This window comes from Lutjanus erythropterus, chromosome 5, assembly GCF_056507025.1.
Source record: "Lutjanus erythropterus isolate fLutEry1 chromosome 5, fLutEry1.hap2, whole genome shotgun sequence".
Classification (NCBI taxonomy): Eukaryota; Metazoa; Chordata; class Actinopteri; order Lutjaniformes; family Lutjanidae; genus Lutjanus; species Lutjanus erythropterus.
Window position 1 is genome coordinate 35,658,429 of NC_139321.1, and position 19,557 is coordinate 35,677,985.

At 38.6% G+C, this 19,557-nt stretch overlaps 1 protein-coding gene across 2 annotated transcripts in view; it reads right to left on the reverse strand.

The window, feature by feature from the left end:
* Positions 1 to 769: 769 nt before the first annotated feature.
* tapt1a (transmembrane anterior posterior transformation 1a) overlaps positions 770 to 19,557 on the reverse strand; it is a 37,880-nt gene continuing 19,092 nt past the window's right edge. For both annotated transcript variants that reach the window (XM_084719752.1, XM_084719751.1), the window contains 6 exons: positions 17,519 to 17,628; positions 17,323 to 17,382; positions 17,130 to 17,198; positions 14,868 to 14,944; positions 13,103 to 13,272; positions 770 to 2,393 (listed from right to left, as the gene is read on the reverse strand). In XM_084719752.1, the coding sequence (XP_084575878.1) occupies positions 2,086 to 2,393; positions 13,103 to 13,272; positions 14,868 to 14,944; positions 17,130 to 17,198; positions 17,323 to 17,382; positions 17,519 to 17,628 (794 nt within the window). In that variant the 3' untranslated portion in view covers positions 770 to 2,085. The remainder of the gene's footprint in view (positions 2,394 to 13,102; positions 13,273 to 14,867; positions 14,945 to 17,129; positions 17,199 to 17,322; positions 17,383 to 17,518; positions 17,629 to 19,557) is intronic.

Consider the following 19,557-nt stretch of genomic DNA (forward strand, 5'->3'; position numbering starts at 1 on the left):
TGCTACATAACGTACCATTATTCATAGATTTTAACTCATTTACCTCAATTCAGATAACAAAAGTCATTGAATTCTAACAAGTTAAATATTTGGCATGGCTGCTGTAACTTTATGGCCTGGCACTAAATTGTAAAACTCATATTATCTTAGGAATAATATAATTTGCTTACACTCATTTACATAAATGTGTGAAAGATGATGGTATATCTCTATTATATATTTAATTTATATACTTTTCATTACAATAAAATAAGTTTAAATATTAGCAAACAATTTTACAAGGTCAGTCAACAAAATGTAAAACACACATGCAAAAAAGGCATTTTGTTGTGGAAATATTGCTTCTATTTCTAAGATGTAAACATTAGAACATTGCTTGAGAGTCGAATGAGAAACATACGTTACAACGTCGTATTTAAGACAATACGGTCCATCAGTGCAAACATTCTTAAGACCAAAAACAAATGAAAATGAACGAAATACAATTTTTGAAATAAAATGACTCCTGTTACTTGATGAAGGATGCGTAATATTAATCCTTGGATTGAAGTGATCACCCTTCTCTATTGATTTTTAGAGATAATAAAGAATGATTTTCAGATGATTTGCTGCCTAATATACTGTGTATGAAGCGATTAGAAAAACGTACCATGAGCAAGAAGAAAATTACGAATATCTTCATCATCTATAAGTATTTTTTGAGCATTTTTTTAACAAACTACAGGTTTTATTTGTTTTAAGGTGACCTCTGAAATATGTTTAAAAGCATTTAACCAGCAGCCTCTGTTTATGTCGCACGCCGACTGGCTGCTTTAATGAAAGGTCCTTCGGTTGCTGAAGGGCGCAGTGTTGGCTGCAAATGACTTTATCTGTTGGTTGTGTAAACAAAAGGCTCTACTTAAGGCTCTAATTAAAAGTCACTCTTCTTAGTCACGTTCAAAACTCTCTCAAATGATGTTGGAAAGTCAAACGATGATTCGCTCAAAATTCTGACCACCATGGTCTCACTGAGGTACAGACTTCTGAACAGAGACATTAATGGAGTGAGCAGCAATACATAGACTCTAATATTATCAGTGTGTGACTACTTAGAGCTGCGTGTCCCAACCTTTTTGGCTTCCGTCCCCTTAAAACAAACCACTGTCTGTTTTATGACCCCTCATCATCAGTGTGTACACATTGTGACCAGTATAAACAAAAAGTAATTTGTTTTCTTTTTTTCCTGTTTCAGTGACCTGAAAAGGTAAAATTACACAGTACTTAACAAGAAAAGTCCTAAACGTAATTTTATGTAGTTTAAATGTTTTTTTCTGCTTCCCTGTCTTGTTAATCACCTTGTGTCCCACCACATTCATCTTATGACACTATGTGTGTGTCAGTGCCCTCAGGTTGGGAGCCATTGGCTTCACGTCCACTCTAAATTTCTTACCTCAGTGTTTGATTATAAAGGCTGTGCTGTAAAAACACATTTTTTTTCTTGCGAATTAGGCTGATATGTTGGATGACACCCGATATTTTACAAAAAGAAACCTAACAGTTTTAAAATCAGGTTTCTTGAGGAAAAAGGAAACGCCCAAAGCAGTGAAACATGATTCAGGCGTTTCCTTTAATAGAAGTTTGAAAGTTTCTGTTTTCTGGCTGCTGAGCGAACTGAGAAATTTCTCTCCTTCTGGTCCCAGTGCTGCTCAGACATGAAGTGCTTGTGTGCTCTCACACATATGCTGTTTCACACACACATACACACACTCACACCTACACTCTCACTCCAAATACTGAAGCAGTCTCACACACACACAGACTCTCTGACATGACAGTTCATCCTGACGACTGCGCTGCCACAGTCACACTCTCCGTCTCCTCTCTTGCTGTTTATCAGCCAGCAGAAGTTTTCTTTGTCAAACTTCTCAACTGCAGCCTTCAACAGCAGGATCGTCTGAGTGTCCGCGTCCACAATAACTCACTGTATTGCCACTGACTTTAATAAATACTCAGCTTTCTGCTGCTGTTGGCCAGGAGATGCGGGCTGAAGGGCCCTTTGCTCTCCATCTTTCCTGAGTGGTTAATCGCTACATCAGCTGCCGCTGGTCAGTCAATGCGGTTACCACAGATCGTGAAACGGTCGATCTCCAGCAGGTCTTTTTTGGGAGTCCTGTGCTTCAGTTCAGTGGCTCCGTGAGCCTCGCCCTCCTCTTCTTTGGAGAGTGAAGGTATAGGTTGTTCAGGTTCAGGCGTTGGAGTTGGAGGACGGCTAGCTGGGGCAGCAGGAGAGGCTTCGGGGGGCGGGGGAGGGAACAAGTCAGTCCTGGGAGTCGGCTGGGTGGTCACAGAGGATGAGAATGAAGATGGTGGTGGGCTGCAGGGTGTGGCAGGGATCTGCTCCACCTTGATTTCACCTGTAAAGGATATTGGGCAAAAATTTAGCTTAATTACAAAGGAAATAACATGGAGTCAATTTTACATTGATCAGTGAATTCACTGCTCAGTGTGGCTAATGGGCTCTTAACACAAATACCCCTTTTCCACACACGTGCTGGCCTACCCTGACTCGGTTTGACTCGGCATATTCTGACTCACTGGATGTTCTCTGTGGGCATAAGTCTGCCATTGGACTTTCTGTCAGCACCATGGCATCCGTTATCTGCATTTTCAAAGTCTCTGGGAAACAACAACAACTTTTGAGACTGCAACTCACATGCTGAAAACGGCAAATTAGCGCCTTGGAAGTTAATGGTACAAACATAAACTAGTTAGCAGCTGTTACTTTTCCTGTTCAGTGATGGTTATTTTAATGGCCAGGCTCACCCTCCGATGTGTACCCCCCCCCATGATTTTGCAGAGGCACTGTTGCTGCATAGTGCTGCCCAACTATTATGATTGGCTTAGTGAAATACAAACAAGGCAGGGCGTTTTTTTTACCCCTATAGCAGAGTGATAATGTGTGGAGCCTGACCTTTTTTCAGTTCTGAGCATTATGGAGAGAGGTCTGGCTATGCATCTCCATTGCAACAGGTCTACACACTTGAAGGTGTATATTTTAACTGAAAACCAGGTTAGCTCAAGTTGAGTGGATGTAATATTAAGCAATATCACATGGAAGGCAGTGCCGTTGGACTGAATATCATCACGGCTGTGATTCAGTCGTAGGTATGAGGCTGCGACTAGGGATTATGGTTTTGTTGTTTATTTGCTCATTTATTTGGCTCTGCCAGCACAAATAGTTCCATGACTAGGGCGCGGCTGTTGCAGCAAATAAACATGTTCCCACAGACTAACATTAGCTTGCTAGCTACTTTGTGTAGGCCGACACGTTACTGCAGTAGAGCTCTCCTCTAGTGGTCCAGATGGATCCACAAAACTGCCTCCAGACTTTAACAGACTGAATGTTGATGTTTATATTTTTGGGACACAGACCAAACCCTAACCCACAGTAATAAGCTCTGAATCATGTACAAGACACCCCCGTCTCTGTAGTCTCTATCTGTTAGTCATTGTAATGTCAATACAGAGTTATCAGACCACTGTAAAGTGAAGTGATACATGTAGTTCAAAGTCCCAGTGATGTTGTACTCTATCAGCACCAGTGATGTTCCTGGCAACAATTTCCCTGTTGATAAAATGCAAATTTTAATTTAGACTAGTCAACTAGTCTAGCAGTAAGTAAACACTCAGAATGCAGTTAACATTGAGCAGAAGTTAATTATTGATAATGCTAAACCTTAAATTCCATTGAATTGTGTTACTTTGCGCTGTGCAATACAAACATTGCACATTAACCTACAAAACATGACAACAACTCATTAAATGCTTCACCTTTTCAGACCAAAAAGAATTAAAGTGTCTGGGGGTAAACGACATCGTTTACTCAGAGATGATGTTAGCTGCCAGCCTGCCACACAATGTGGCTAACATTAGCAGTGCTAGCTGCAGCAGCCATGTCTGTGTTGAATGTGGTTACTAATTGCTCAAGTCAAATGGTTATATACCAGTTCATTATGGCACAGCCTATGTTCCACCTTATTTTCATTTCATTTTCAAGCTGTCATCTGTATGATAACAACATCTGGGGTTGGGTGGACCATCAGGCATTTGTGCTGCTGTCCAATGGGAGCTGCAGCTGGAACTAGTGGTGAGTGGCTGCATTACACCTTAGAGGTAACATTGTACATGAATAAAATATTGAGAAATAATTAAACCAACTAGTATGTCTGGTGTCAAGTAGCAAGGGTGGCAAAGTCTTATCATATAGTTGACTAATTGCGCACATCCCTAATCAGCACTCATAGAATATCTCAAGTTCAATCAAATTAATTGGTTGGAAGTAACTGTTGTATAACAGCAAATCAGCAAAATCTGAAAATGTTGGGCTTTCATCAGCAGTAATTCAACATGACTCCTATCCAACTGAAAATGAACATATAACAGTAAACAAAGCTGATACCTGAAAGTACAAACAATAGAGAAATTTCAAACCATGGAGATTCAGTCAGATGCTACACAAGCATTGAGAGTTGAACGCAGACTTTTAAAAATGTCTTTCTCTCTAGTCTCCTGCACTCACACGAGTTGAGTCTCGCGACATGCTTGTTTGAGTTGGAGAAGGGTGACTGTCACGGGTTGGCCGCGATCATAGAAACGTTACTGCAGCCTGTTTGGAGGCAGGTCAGGGTCACTTTGACCCTACTCCAGAGATGATCCTTCTCAGGCGGCTGAGGTAGTTTGACTCAGCGTGGCCAAAAGTGCCAATGGAAAAGCCCTAAATGTCAGCAGGAGCAGCGTCAGTACTCTGTGTTTACACAGAATATGTCATAGGACAGGTCATCCATGTTTTACCAGCACTCAGAGCACACACTCATTGTAGTTGCCTGGATAAATGGAAGAAAACAGTCTTGAAGCATAAAAATAAGAAAAAGCTTAAATAAAATGTGAGCCGTGGGGTGTGTAGACAGCTGAAATGACGACAATAGAACTTTCATTAGATACACAACAGATGGATGACTGAAAAACACGCCTGAAATGCCTCCTATGTAGACAAGCTGCTATATTTAAAGGCCATATCAGTTTCTAAGAGAAAAATAAAGTTAGCTAAAGATCTTGACACGTTCACTTTCTTGCAGAGAGGTTGATACCACCAGCTTAAAGAAAACATAAAGACTGTAAACAAGAGGAAACTAGCCTGATGTGCCTTGTGGTTACCACATGGATAATGATAACATAATGATAACAAGACACATTTATGCAATTTGTGAATCTCTTTCCAGACTGACAGTGACTCCTGAATAATCATCTGACACACACAAGTGTTCATAAAACAACGGGATAAGCGAGAGGCTGTGAAACAAGAAATTTCTTTTGGATAATTTTGAGAAAGAAGAGAAAGAAGCTGCAGTATGGGAGAGGGTGATGTGCTGTCTTCGAGCAGATATTCTCAGCCTATAACAGAAGAAGCGAAGGTGTTCTGGCTTGACTGACGGGGAGTGATTCAACCTGCTGGGTCCACAAGTCAGCCAACATACTCCCACCTGACTGCTCAGTTTCAAAGCTGCACAGAGGGAAAATAATGCATAGTAGCCGGAACAGAAAGCTGACATGGACCACGTAGAAGCACAGTTGGTTATTATCACAGCTCCACTGCATTATGTTGAGTGAAAACACTGCAGAGCCTTTTAACTTAGAGCACACAGAGTATTTTACATTAGGAAAATCAACCAAACAGAATAATTCATCATATTAGAGAGAATTGAGCTAAGCAGCATTGGATATTAACAAGGCCGTCCACAGAGACAACTGGCCAGCCCCGGGCTATCTGGCTACAACAAACTTCCAATTCTTTCTGTAGACAGAGCTGAACCGACACTTTACCGTACAGATCTACTGCAACCCACTGAGCATATAGAGAGACTGTGTTTGAGTAAGGCTTTGAAAAGAATCTCAAATATGATGGAGGCCATGAAAACAGACACTGTGGGTCAGCTGAATATTAGAAAATGTCAGGTTGTAGTGTTATATTACCTTGGGCTCTGCCTGAATAATTCAGTGGTGAATCAGAGAGGAATTTATAATAAGTCGTGTCTGTCAATAGTCAATAAATAAACAAGTGCACACATCTCTCACTCTCCCCATTAAAGCGATAGTTCACCTAAAAATGAAATTCCACTCAATATCTACTCACCCCTGTGCTGATGTGAGGATGGGTGAAGATCTCCAGTTCACAAAACACTCCTGGTGCTTCAGCATAAAACAGTGTTGCAGCCAAATCCAGTACAATTGAAGTGAATGGTGACCAGTTTTAAAATGTAAAAAGATCACAAATAAAACACAAAATGTCTCCATACTGCTCGTGTGGTGTAATCCAAGTGTCCGTAAGCCACAACATTAAAATGTGACCCAAAAAGCCGTAATTTACACCATGTTTTTAGCCTAAATGTCAACTGTAGCCTCTCAGACCTGATCCACCTGCACACACCTGAAGCAGGTACACAGGCTCTCGCCCAAGCGGCGAAGTCCTTGGACATTTTCTTCTTTGTTGAAAGTTTGCGAAGTCAGCTGTACACATAACAAGTCACTAATCTGAGCAGACCTCTCTCTGTTGTCTGAGTCGCTTCCAGGTAGCATGTAAACACAGGCTTGAAGTAATTGCGAGATCAGGTCTGAGAGGCTACAGCTGATATATAGGCTAAAAACATGTTGTAAATGGCGTCTTTTTGGGTCAGATTTTAATGTCACCATTCACTTCAATTGTTCTGGATTTGGCAGCAATGCTGTTTTCCGCTGAAGCTCTGGGAGTGTTTTGTGAACTGGAGATCTTCATCCATCCTCACATCAGCACAGGGGTGAGTAGATATTGAGTGAATTTTCACTTTGGGGTAAACTATCATCTTAAGTCTTTCTTCTCTTGAAGTTCAACATTCAGTCATGGTCAGCATCACAAAAGATGTCAGACAAGTTCTCAAAACATCAGAAAGAAAGCAAGAAAAGCAAAAGAAAAAAAATATTAAAAGGATTTGTTGGGATGTCATCAAATGTCCCACAACCTGCATCATTTGACTTCCATTATGACATGCTACACGGGATAAAACCTGCAGCTGTCGTGCCTGCACTCAGTTACAACATCTAGGGACATTACTGGGCTGATCTCTGCATTAGAGTGGATTTAAAGCTGCTCTAATCAATGTTTTTGTAGCAGTGTTACTACAGTATGGAGTCGTAACAGGAAAGGAAAAGAAAGGAAAGGAAAGGAAAGGAAAGGAAAGGAAAGGAAAGGAAAGGAAAGGAAAGGAAGGGAAAGGAGTTGCTTTTTGTGATGAACCCACAGAGAATTATCACACAGTGCAGTTCTTTTAGCATCATTACGTAATTGTTTTGGTTTTACTTACACAAGTCAGTCTAAGTAATTTGCAACCAGCAGTTTTCAAGAACAAGCTATGATAATCCCAAGTGGGAACCTCTGAGCAACACACACGATGCAATTCCTCAAATGGCAACTTGAGGCTGGCACCAAAAGCGAGTAACCATATTAAAATGCCTAACTTTATAGGAGGCCTAAACAATTTTTAGAGCTGTGTACTGGCAAGAATCTGACGATATGATGTGTATCATGATACAGGGGTTATGATTCTATACATTGGAATATATTGCCAGAGCCGTTCGGCCCTTTATGCACAGTACACAAGTTGTGGGCAAGGGCTCCCCCTCTTCCTCGTGTGAAAGTAGATGTCAATGCTTACATCTTTGATGAGAGGATGAAGCAGAACTAAAGAGAAAATAACAGGTTGAACAGTAATCAGGTAAACTTGTGTTTCCTCCTCTTCAAGTTTGATATCGTTCATTCAGTCACATTAAGCTGACGTTTCTCCCTCTGTCTGTCTGTCTGATGTTAGCTGTGCTGCAGTCTGTCTGTCTCCTGCTTACAGACACATCCAGCTCAGAACATGTGTTCATATGCATGTGCACTCTTTTCCTGCAGCAACCTCTGTGGAGACCAGTCTGTCTATCCAGACAGATTGTTACTCATCCGTGGTGTCCAGGAGTGTAAAAAGTATTCAGATCCTTTACTTAAGCAAAAGTACTAATATCACACTGTAAAAATACTTCAATATACTACTACAATCTTACTAAATTAAAAGTATGGAAATATTATCAGATAAAGTAAAAGTATTCATGTTGCAGTAAAATGTTCCCTGTCAGTGTTACTATTTCTGATGTTTTTGGATTAATATTATTGCTTTAATGTTACTGCTGTTTCCTGCTGAGCTCATTTTAACTTATTCAAATTCACAGTTTGATTTGAAGGTCATGAGTCATTTTGATTTTTCGATTTAAACATTATTTTAAATTTTGCACTGACAGCTATGCTATTGTCAGACTATAAAATCTTGATTTGTAAAGATCAACAGACCATTGGATTTATTCCTTGATAACTGTCAGTTAAATTTTCAAATTCTTCTTTAAAAAGATGGTATCAAGGGTGATATAATGGCCACTAAGCTACTCTGTGTCGTATTTGAAGCGTTCGTTTTTTTCTTCGGGTTCGTGCCAGATGTCACAAGTAGGCAAGCTGGACAGTAAAACAAATACTGAGAGAATCACTGATTCTGCCTTTCAATTAGATTATTCAAATTGAAGGCTCATTTAGATCGATTTTCATTTTAAAATTGAAACTGTGACACTCCTAGTCTGTGGATAAACCCACTGCATGCTACCTGCCCGGTACCAGCAACAGACAGGGTTCACAACTAGCTAATGGGCATAGTGGAGCCTGTAGCAGCCAAAGAGTCAGATTTTTCTCTCAGGATTTAGTGGAGACCTAATCAGATCTAAAAGGATGTTAACTGCCAGAAATATGAAATAAAGAAAGAAATATAAATAATTGTGAATATATAAGAGTAAACAGGCACCTACAGCAGATGTTCTTTTTCTATTTGTTATTTAATTAGTTGTTTTTCTTTTAAGTGCACCACTTTCTATCTTGTATTTCTGTCTTATCATGGATGTGTGAATAAACTGTGTTGTAGAGTCCTTCAGGGTGTGCATTAAAAAATGTGTATAAAAAATCTTCATTCCAGTCACATACTGTATAAACGCAGTTCTTCTCTGGAAGATATGTGAGCTTTGATAAAAGTTAACCACCATATGGGGCTTGAAATGGCTGATGTGAAACTGCTCATTACCCATTTCTGCCCTCTGGACAAAAACATGCAGTATAGACAGATGGCACATCTAGTTTTATTCGAATACAGATCATTGTTAAGACAAAGACATGCAGATGAACATAATTGTGCAGTGAATCCACTGGAGCAGCAGGTGAAGCTCGAGGCACAGACTAAAGTAGTTTAATGTTAGAAGTAGGCATGTGATGTGAGGTCACCGGTTTAAACCCCAGCAGCTAAAAATGTGTAGGAAGCTGTAGGAGACTCTCATTAATTTCCCACATCCTCACAGTAGTTATTATTATGCTCTATATGTTGGAGCGCAGTGTCTTATGCCTTATAGTAGCTGCTTTGGGAGAAACCAGATTAATTTGAAACACAAGCGTGAGAAGGAGCTTTGATGTTTGATATGACACGATGCACCATCAGGATCTTTGTCATTTTAAAGCTCCTGGCAGAGCGCAGCAGGCGGGTCTGTGGCACAAGGAGGAAAAGATCTGCAGGGATTTGGCTGCGGATGACAGGGAGATATTGCCACCTCCGAATCTGTGTGTCTGATTGTGTGTGTGTGTGTGTGTGTGTGTGTGTGTGTGTGTGTGTGTGTGTGTGTGTGTGTGTGTGTGTGTGTGTCTTAGATACATGGATACAGTTTGTCAAGATATTTACTGTTAATATTGACTGTTAATGAGGAATATTCATATGTAAATATTTGAATGTGGGTTTGTTTTGTTGTTTATTTTATAGATATCTGTCATATAGAATGAGTTCATAGCCAACATTTCTTCTGAAGTCTATTAAAGCTCCAACTCACAGTTACTTTCATTACTGATGAAAATGCAGATTATTTTCTTTATTAATCTTTTAGTCTATAAAATGTCAGAAAATGGTAAAACTGTCAGACTAGCAGTCGAAAGCCAAAATATATTTAGTTTACCATCACAGCAGACAGAAAATCTGCAAACACTCACAACTGTTAACCTTGAACCAGGTCACATTTTGAATTTCTGTACAATCTGAACGATGACATTAACAAGTATTCCATTATCAAAATAGTTGCTGATCGTCTTTCTGTTATTTGAATAATTGATTAATCTGGAGCACCACAACAAGCCTAAATTTGTATCAGTGACTATGTTTACATGCACAGAATATTAATTTTTTCCCTCTTCCCAGAAAAAAAAAAACAATATTCCCACTAGCTTAGCTTCACATGGCTAATAAAAATTAATGTTCTGTTCACAAGCAGTCATGTATACTAAGTTTTCCACTGATGACGGACTTGTTTGACTATGCAAACACAGCCTAGAGTCCTGCACCAGGTAGTTGTTCAACAACCTTTTTTAAAGTAGGCGTGCTTCTCCTTCTGACTTTTTGTGCATGCACCTCTACACCAGCTTTGGACATTGCAGTAGAAACCCCAAATGAGATGCATGTTCTGAACGTGCTGAGTACATGTCCAAAGAATGCTTCTAAAATCTGAAAAATAGCAGTGTATCCCATGTCTTAATTGCAAAATGCTAAATTCAGAATAAGGCCTAAGAAATATCAGAATATCCAAACAGACTATGCTGTTTTCATGACTCAATTCATGTTAAACTGTATTCAAATAACAATCTGAAGTGCTGCTAGTACAATTTAGGACTATTGATACCCTCTGAACGCCATTTTTTCAGTTCACACAAGTTAAAATCATTGGCCTACAATCAGACTTCATACTTCTAAATGTCAAATGCAGGACCTGCTGCCTAAATGTGAAGACTTGCTGCTTTTGTTTGTCCGATATGATTGTAAATGAATATCTTTGGGCTTTTACTGTTGTTTGGACAAAACAAGCAATTACAATCACATTTTTAAAAATATTTTATAGGAAAAATAATTGTTTGAGAAAATAGGTAGCAGATTAATCAATGGTAAAAAATAATCATTAGCTGCAGTCATACACAGAAGATTTCATGACATTATATTGGATTTCAATTACCATGCAAAGAAACAGTATTTGGTCCGTCATTTAAAAGACTGGTTACTATAGCAAACGGTGTTTTGGAATACAAAATAAGTCAATAAAAGCATTAATGGGAACGTCAATTTCTTTCAACCAATAAATGTTTTGGAATCAGACTCAACATCTAACAAGTTATCGCCTGACATTTAGGTAAACTCAACTAAAAGGTCACAGGTTTGATTTCTGCATGAGCACACAATGGATGTGTCCATCAGCTGGCTGAAGCTGGACACAGAGCTCCTACCTGCTGACAAAACTGTCGAGATACAAGCGTCAACTAACTGTCTAAAATGTAAATTAAAGAGTCAGCTAAATGCCTAAAAATGTTAATATAAACATGATTCTTTAAGGGGAGAAGAGTTTGGTACTGAGAGCCAAGCGTTGCTTTAGAAACTGTGCTGCACGCAGTGGACCAACACAGGATTTGGAAAAATGAACTAGCAGCATTCAAATAGTATGTAAATGACTATTATACACCCTGGTGTGAGATATAAACAACAGCCGTGCTTTGTTTCCTTTGTAGATTTGCTTGATCCTTGTGAGACATCAATGTTTTATTAGATACAGTATGTCAAAGTGCAGAGAGAAGGGAAATATCAGCGATTGAGTGGGAGACAGAAAGCAACATGCACATTATTCATAGGCGAGATTAAATCCCAGGACGTCTCATTTACTAGATATCTTTTTCTGAGAAGCACCAGGATACTCTCTCAGGTCCCGACACTTTTCATATCTCCAAAATTGGATGGAACTTCGAAAATGTTACAACTGTAGAATATCTGAAGCTGATGTCCTGTGATGAAAATTTAATAAATATATTTTATAAAATTCTCTGTCATTGCTTGCACAGTTGCTGCAAACATTGAAATCATTACTGTGGTGCATTTTCTGAATTTAGATCCAAAATTAAACTGTTGTCTTCACACTGCATGATGACTTCAGCTGAGGTTCCTGAATTTTTTCATGCTGAATATATGACTGAACAATAAAACACCACTGTCTAATGTGCCAGCATTTATTCTGGAATTATTGCTTAAAAATGTATTTAGGTCTTAACAGCCAAGGGACTCATTTAATCAGGTAATTATTTAGTTTAGTATCTCATGAAAAGCAACTAAATACAAACTTCCAAGCTCACCATTAAACTACTGACTGGAACAAAGAAGAATGTAGTAACAGAATCCCATTGTGAATCCAAATGTATTTATATACAGACCAGGAAACATGACAATTCTTATTTTCAGGTGATTATAGACTAATGAAAGCATACTTACTTATTATATTCAATTTCTGCCGTATTCTGCAATTAAATCCCCATAAATCTTACACACTGGATTGATCTCCCATTTGCCTGCTGTGTGGTGGTAAACAGGTAGTTTACAGTGTGTTTTCAGGACTTTACTTCTACATACAGCTTCATGCTGCAGCTAAAAATGGTGCTATGAGAGTGGCGACAGTGAGCCAAAACAATGAGCTGAAATGTTCTGTAAATCTCTGTATTTACTGAATGACAATAGTAAATGGTTGTGTGGTTACTCCTTATGATTTGATTTTTTTTTTTTTGAGCATCAAATCAGTCAAGGTATGCTGTGACAAAAACGTAAAAAAAAAATTAAAAAAAACATGCAGTAAGTGAACTTCTATTTGAAACTAGCTTTATTGTAAAAACTTGAAAGTACTATTCTTTTTTTTACTACTTACTAATTAAATTTCTGTTACTAGCTTAAATACTAATAATTTTGTACAAGCAGTGTTTTTTGTAGGACACATTTCATATTTTGTTGGCAAATTCTTCAGCATGTACATGTACATGCACCACAACGGTTCCAGAGCCTGGTGTTAAACTTAAATTTACATAAACTAAATCTGTGTAAAGCCTTTTTAAAAAAAATGATATTAACAACATTTATCAGCTATAGTAAATTTTTAAAAAAAAAAGTTGTTTGTGTTTTACCTGAAGGTGGGGGACACTTGTCCTCATCGGTGGTGCTGGGGTTTGTCGCAGAGGAGGATGGAGTGGTGGAGGGCCTCTCATACAGTTTGTCCTCCATGTTGGCCCTCTTGACGTAAACGCACGACTTCCCCAGCAGCACAATGCTGTTTAACACTTTCAGTGAAACCAGCCTAAAGGAGGGAGAAGGCTGCTGTTTAGTGAGATCCATTGCTGACTGGAAGAAATGCTTGGTAAAGGTGAACTAAAACCTTTCTTCAAAAATACACTTGAGTTTAAACAATCTTACACTATTTAAACTAACTTGGTTAGAGGAATTTAAAAAACATGACAAAGCAATTCCTCACTCTGATCTAGGGTTGCACGCTTATTTCTTGCCCACTCAGCTGTTGGCAAAAAACAGTGACGTATGTTAGAGCGCTGATGCCTTCCCCTTTCTCACCCTAGAGGGTTTATATGTCAGCATACAGAAACTTATGTCGGATCAACAGCAAAAATGTTTTTAGAATGGCTTGGGAAAATAGCATTTTGATGCTAAAACAAACGTACACCAATGTTTTAAGATACTTTTAGCAAATTTTGCTAATTTGGTTGATGGATTAAGCACCAAAATGAACTGTAGATTTTGGACTATTTTGAAGAGAATATAGAGAAAAGTATTAATATGATTTATTATATCAGTCATAACTGAACTGCCCATTCCAATCTTTCTGGCTGTTACTGCACAGTTATCATAGTGCCGTCTTGAGTGTGGCCACAGCTATAATGAATCTCTTCAACCATCTGGTTTCGATCGCCGCTGTTCACATCCCACCACTGACACCAGGATGTTGATGTGTACCATCCTTCTGTGTTTCTGGGCTTTGCTATAAGGGCCAGCCTGTGACACCGTGATGAGAGAGAGACAGACACATTTGGGTCTGTGGACCACTGCTCACTGTGACAGGGCGTTTCGGACTGAGAGACTCAACATCGCTGAATCTTTGCCAAAGCACAGCGGCCTGTTGAAGCCAGAGCTATTTTTAAATCAGGGGGTGGGGAAGGCCAGAGATGGCACTAGAGATGACAACATTGTATTCTTCACCCTGAGGGAAACTCTTCAATGGTACGAGCCCAATGGGATCTGGCAAATGAGAATGAGCGAGGCAATCAGCAGCTCAGCACAGGGAGAACGTGAGGGCACAGTGTTAATGCTTATGTAACTGTGTGTGTGTCTCTGAATCTGAGTGTGTGTTTATGACAGTGCCTGCATGTGTTAGTGTGCATTCAGGCTCTGCAAGCATGTCTGTATACAACACATGAGAGTCTGTGTTTGTGTGAGAGTCTCTGTGTATATTACACACACTATCATTAAATAATATACTCAAATATTTGAATATTCACCGACATATGACTAAATGAATACAGTGATGAGATACAAAAATATGGAAATGCAGACACTGGCCTCAATTTCACTGGTTTAAGGCTGTACTTCAGTAAGGAGAGGGAAGGAATAACAACATATATTATCACCAGATTAATGTGTACGGACAAATTAGACAACCAAAACCAGTTTCAGCCGTTAAATCTCCTCTTCAGCTGCATTTTTACAGTCAGATTAAAATAGATGCAGCATATGAAAAATGAAAATGCCACGCTGAATACAAGTACAGCAATAGAAGGCTTAAAAGTTATCAAGGTTTTAGATGCTGGGCATGGCAATCAAGAATAAAATCACATTATTACATTAGTAATATTTAACATGACAGAATAACTTTTATAGACTTACCCAAGATAAAAGAGGAACACACACGTGTATGAAAGAGCTCCTTGCACCTTCACTGAACTCAATACCACTCGGATAACCTGTTAAAATATTTAAAAGCAGATTGAATGGACATTCTTTCTTTTTTTATTTCTTTTCTTCTTTTCTTTTATAGATAACATTTGTATACATTATATTCATATTCAGGTTCTCACATGTATTCAAGTATCAATACTTCTTCTATTCCACGTGCTTAAAAACAATACAATACTAACATTTTAGAGTACTGAAAGTACCCAAGGACCTCAGTTCTTTATTGTCCTGCCTGAAATTTGGCTTGCAGCAAAAACAGAAAGTATTCAGTGACTTTTTCCTGCACGAACACTGTATGCAAATTATTGATTTAAAAAAAGAAGCAAAAAGTACTGAATTTTGTGTGTCTAGGATTGTTTTCCATTTTGCAGTGGCATCAAAAGAGGTATTAAGTATTGTTTTTTTTAAACTAGTATTGAAGTTTAAAATTAATTCTAATTCAAATATTAAATTAACATTAGAAAACAACATAAACATTCACTCCAAAATATATTAATAACCGAACCTGTAAAATAGAAGTTGAAAAATAAAAATAATAGTAATTGCCCACTCCAAGGTACAATCGTGCAGATTAAAATTACAGGTGCAAAATATGCTCAGTGGAAGAAAACGTATAAAATATGTATAGAGGAAATATAAAAGTAAGAGTTGAGCAGAGCACCACTGTGTGATAAACCTCATTGTATTAATTAACTGTATGTGGGAGGCTCTGGTTTCAAACATCTAATGACTATATAGTTCAGTGCGATTTTAAGTAATATATGTAAAAGGACAGTTTGCCCCAAAATCAAATGTACAAGTATTTTCTCTGGCCTGTTGTGCTATTCATTGACCTACATAGTTTTGGTGAGAGTTGCAGAGTTTTGGAGCTGTCTGCGTCTGCCTCCTCCCCAATAACATGGAACCAGATGGCACTAGTCTTGGCCCAAAGCGCCAAAAAAAAAAAAAACATTTGACAAAACTCAACAGCAGAGTCTCTTTCCAGAAATCATGACCTGGTTGCTCAAAATAATCCAAAGACCTTGTTGTGAGCAGTTTAAAGTAAAGTAAAGTAAGAGTAAAAGTAAATTTCTTTCTGCAGTTGAATCTATCTTTCTTTTTAGGGTTGGGCAATTGGACAAATATATATTGTCTATCGGCAATGGATTCAGACCATGTTACTTTTTTTGGACGATTTTTAGGGCGATGTTTGTCATTTTATTCTGCTAATGTAATAGTCTGCAGAGTGACAGCCTCTGCTCTGCACCGCGCTCTAATCCAGCAGCACAGTGCACACCCACTCAGCCGACCATGAGTGCTCTGAGCTGGCTGAGGAGTGAGAGGAAAACAGCCTGCAGAGTCAGACTCTTTACACTTTTTGCACGCAGTGAATTAAGGATTTATTTGGACCAAACCAGAGTTGGTGACTGTTGGAAGAGTGGACAGACTAACAAACATGGTTCTGGTGAGTTTTACAGGTTTTTCTGTCAAGTTTGAATTAAGTCTGTTTTCTAAGGATTTAACATAGTGAATTTGCCACTTGTGCACGTCTCCCAGCTGAGACTGGAGAGAACGGGAGGAAGATGGAGGGGGAACAATTATCATTCTGAAAATTTAACATATTGCACAACTCTATTCATTTCTAATAGACACAATATGAAACTGCTCCAATAAGGTATGTGTGGATTATCTTGAGTAGCAGGTCAGAATGTCTGGAAAGAGACATGGGTTTTGAATTTTTAAAATGTAATTTTTGGTGATTTCAGCACCACAAGTCAAGTGCCATTTAGTTCCATTATATTGGAGAGAAGGTAGACACCTCTACATATCTCCAAAACTCTGCAACTCACACACAAAATAGCACTTGCGGGCCAGGGATAATATGTAGTTTTGATACTGGGGAACTTTAAGAGGTATTTCTTGTCCCTCCCATTTAAACTAATTAGCAATTACACCCAGTAGTGCTACTGTAACAACTTGTGAATCTTGTATCTTGAATCTTGAGTATACACAGTAATACATAGTAAATGCATATTCTGATTTGGAAAATATGATTAATTTAAACAACCGTGAGAACCACCACCAGGCAGCTATTTTCAGCTTGTGGCATTAAGCACAAGTTTGTAAGAAGTTCTGGCTAATGTTCATGTGCCAATGACTAAGTCTCCTCTGGTATTTAGTGCCTGAATAGCAACAGAGTGCAGTGTGTCTTACCAGAACAGCTGAAGGCAGAGGGATGAAGCCCATTCTCCGGGCCACTGAGTCACTGTAGTCGGTACAAGCCTACACAGTGACGGACAAACACAGATTACAGCCCTCAACAAAACTGCATTGATTAGCTGCGTAGGCTCAATGCTGTTTATGCAAGTATAATGAGGGTAAAATGAAAAAAGAGACAGTTGCTTACATTCTTCTGTCGACTGCTGATGAGATCGAAGGCCAAACTGGCTCTGTATTCACTATACACCTGTGGAGGAGACAAGGAAAATAATGTAGTATTGGAGCCAACAAGTCTTATTTAGGCAAGGCAATGGACCACATTCAATCATTAGCTGGTGATTGAGGCTATTTTAGAAATAATGAATATCAGGTTTGGTCCTTACATCTGCAGTGATGTCATTGAATTTAGTGATGAAAGCATGTTTAATGATGTCAACAGCAACTTCAGAGGTGACGACCATAAAGACATCAGGAAGCAACACCCACAGGTGGTCTGAGGGAAGAAAAATGCACAAGAAACTTAATGTCATATATGAATCGTTTAGCAATTCATGCTAGGAAAGTTTTCTTTGGAGAGAGTGCACACGCTCAGCAATCCTTCTCTGGATATGGTCATCAAACCAGGTTCCAGATACAACCAGGTGACTTGTTAGACACTTTCATAGAGGCTCTACTGGAGCAGCTGGTGTTAAAATATTTTAGAAGCTCAGTTGTATTCATTCATTCACTAAATGAGACTCCCATGACTATAGTACATCCATGATCACACAGAGTGATGTAACCTTCATCACATGAATACATGAGGAAAAAGGAAAAAAAACCCACATTCTTCCTCTTCTTCTTTTGCCAATTTACTCAAAATATGGATTGGAAGGACGGCTTAAAGTTGGAACAAAAAGCTTCTTCTTTACATATCCAGCACAGAAAAGCAATATCAGCATTCATTTGGTGTCATGTTTCTGTCAACCTGTGACTCAAAGATTCACTCTCCTTTTGAGGGTTGAGCAATTGGATGAATATGTCAGTGCACTGAGCTGGGTGAGGAGAGAGAGAAGAAAACAGCCCGTAGAGCCAGAATATTTTTACATCTGACACAGTGAATTATGGATTTATTTGTTCCTGGACAATATAGCTGAAAAACTTGTCATGATAGTGAAGTTTCATATTGGTCAATATTGATCATTTTTTATCATGTAGGTTGTGACTGAAAACATGATGTGAGCTTCTAAGAGCAGAAGCAGCTAAAGTGATAAAATGAGTTTGTTGAATTATCACTAGCCGATATTGACAAAATAAAATATCATAATATTTTTGACCAAATACCTCAGTAATGATATTGTGACAATATTCTAGGGATGACAATTGATGTTTTCACAAAATATTAAGCAAGTTAGATTTTTTTTTATAAAATTAAGTGGATAAAAACAAATACAAGAACAGGTGGAACAGTCTGTTAAGTTCAGAAAAGTCCACAATATCTAGTCTCATACTGTGATACGAAATCTTGACCAGTTACTCATGATAATCCACACCCTTTGTGAGAAGTTTCATGTAGGAACTACTTTCTTTCACATAGAAAGTAGTTCTGGTGAATTCTATTGTAGAAGGAAAGTAGTTGCTACATGAAACTGCACACAAAAGGTGTGGATTATCTTGTATAACCTGGTCACTTTTTTAGAAATAGACACTGGTTTTGAATTTTTCAAATGTATATTTTTTGTGTGTTTTGACTACCACAAGCCAAGTGCCATTTAGTTCTATTATATTTGAGAGAAGACAGAGAGTCTCTACAGCCATGACCTCAAAAACTCTGCCCCTAAAACCAAACCAATCTAGATGATTGAACAGCATTACAGGCCAGGGAAAAAATGTATTTCTGATTTTGAGGTGAACTATCCCTTTAAATGTGCAGACCTGAGATGTGTATGTGGATAAACTTTTAATATAACCCATGTCAATTTATTTTGAGCCTTTTGTAGTATAGTCTGGAAATGCTATGTACACATATTTATTATTTTCTTTAAAATCTGGCTCTCATTTCATCCATTTAACTATCCAAAGGTGTTAAACAGGCAATTAGCTGAGAGCAGCTGCTTTGGTTCTGTATTATGTAAACAAAACAGTGCAGGCACTAATGCAGCATGGAATATAAGTCAATTACTGAGGACTTGTGATTTGTATACTGCTTTAACAACAGGCAACTTTAGCTCTGCCAGTATTAGCACATCAGTGTTATGATTTCAGCTGACAGGCCACGTCTGTCATCTACTGTGTGTCTGGCTTTGAGACTGGCAGGAGGAGCTGACTGTTTTCAGAGGGCTGTCACACAGAAACGCCCAGCTCTCATCCTTCACTCTGCTCTGTCGCGTTCACTGAGGTCTGTTGGAGAGACAAATCCCCAAGGTGTTGCAGTGGGTCAGTC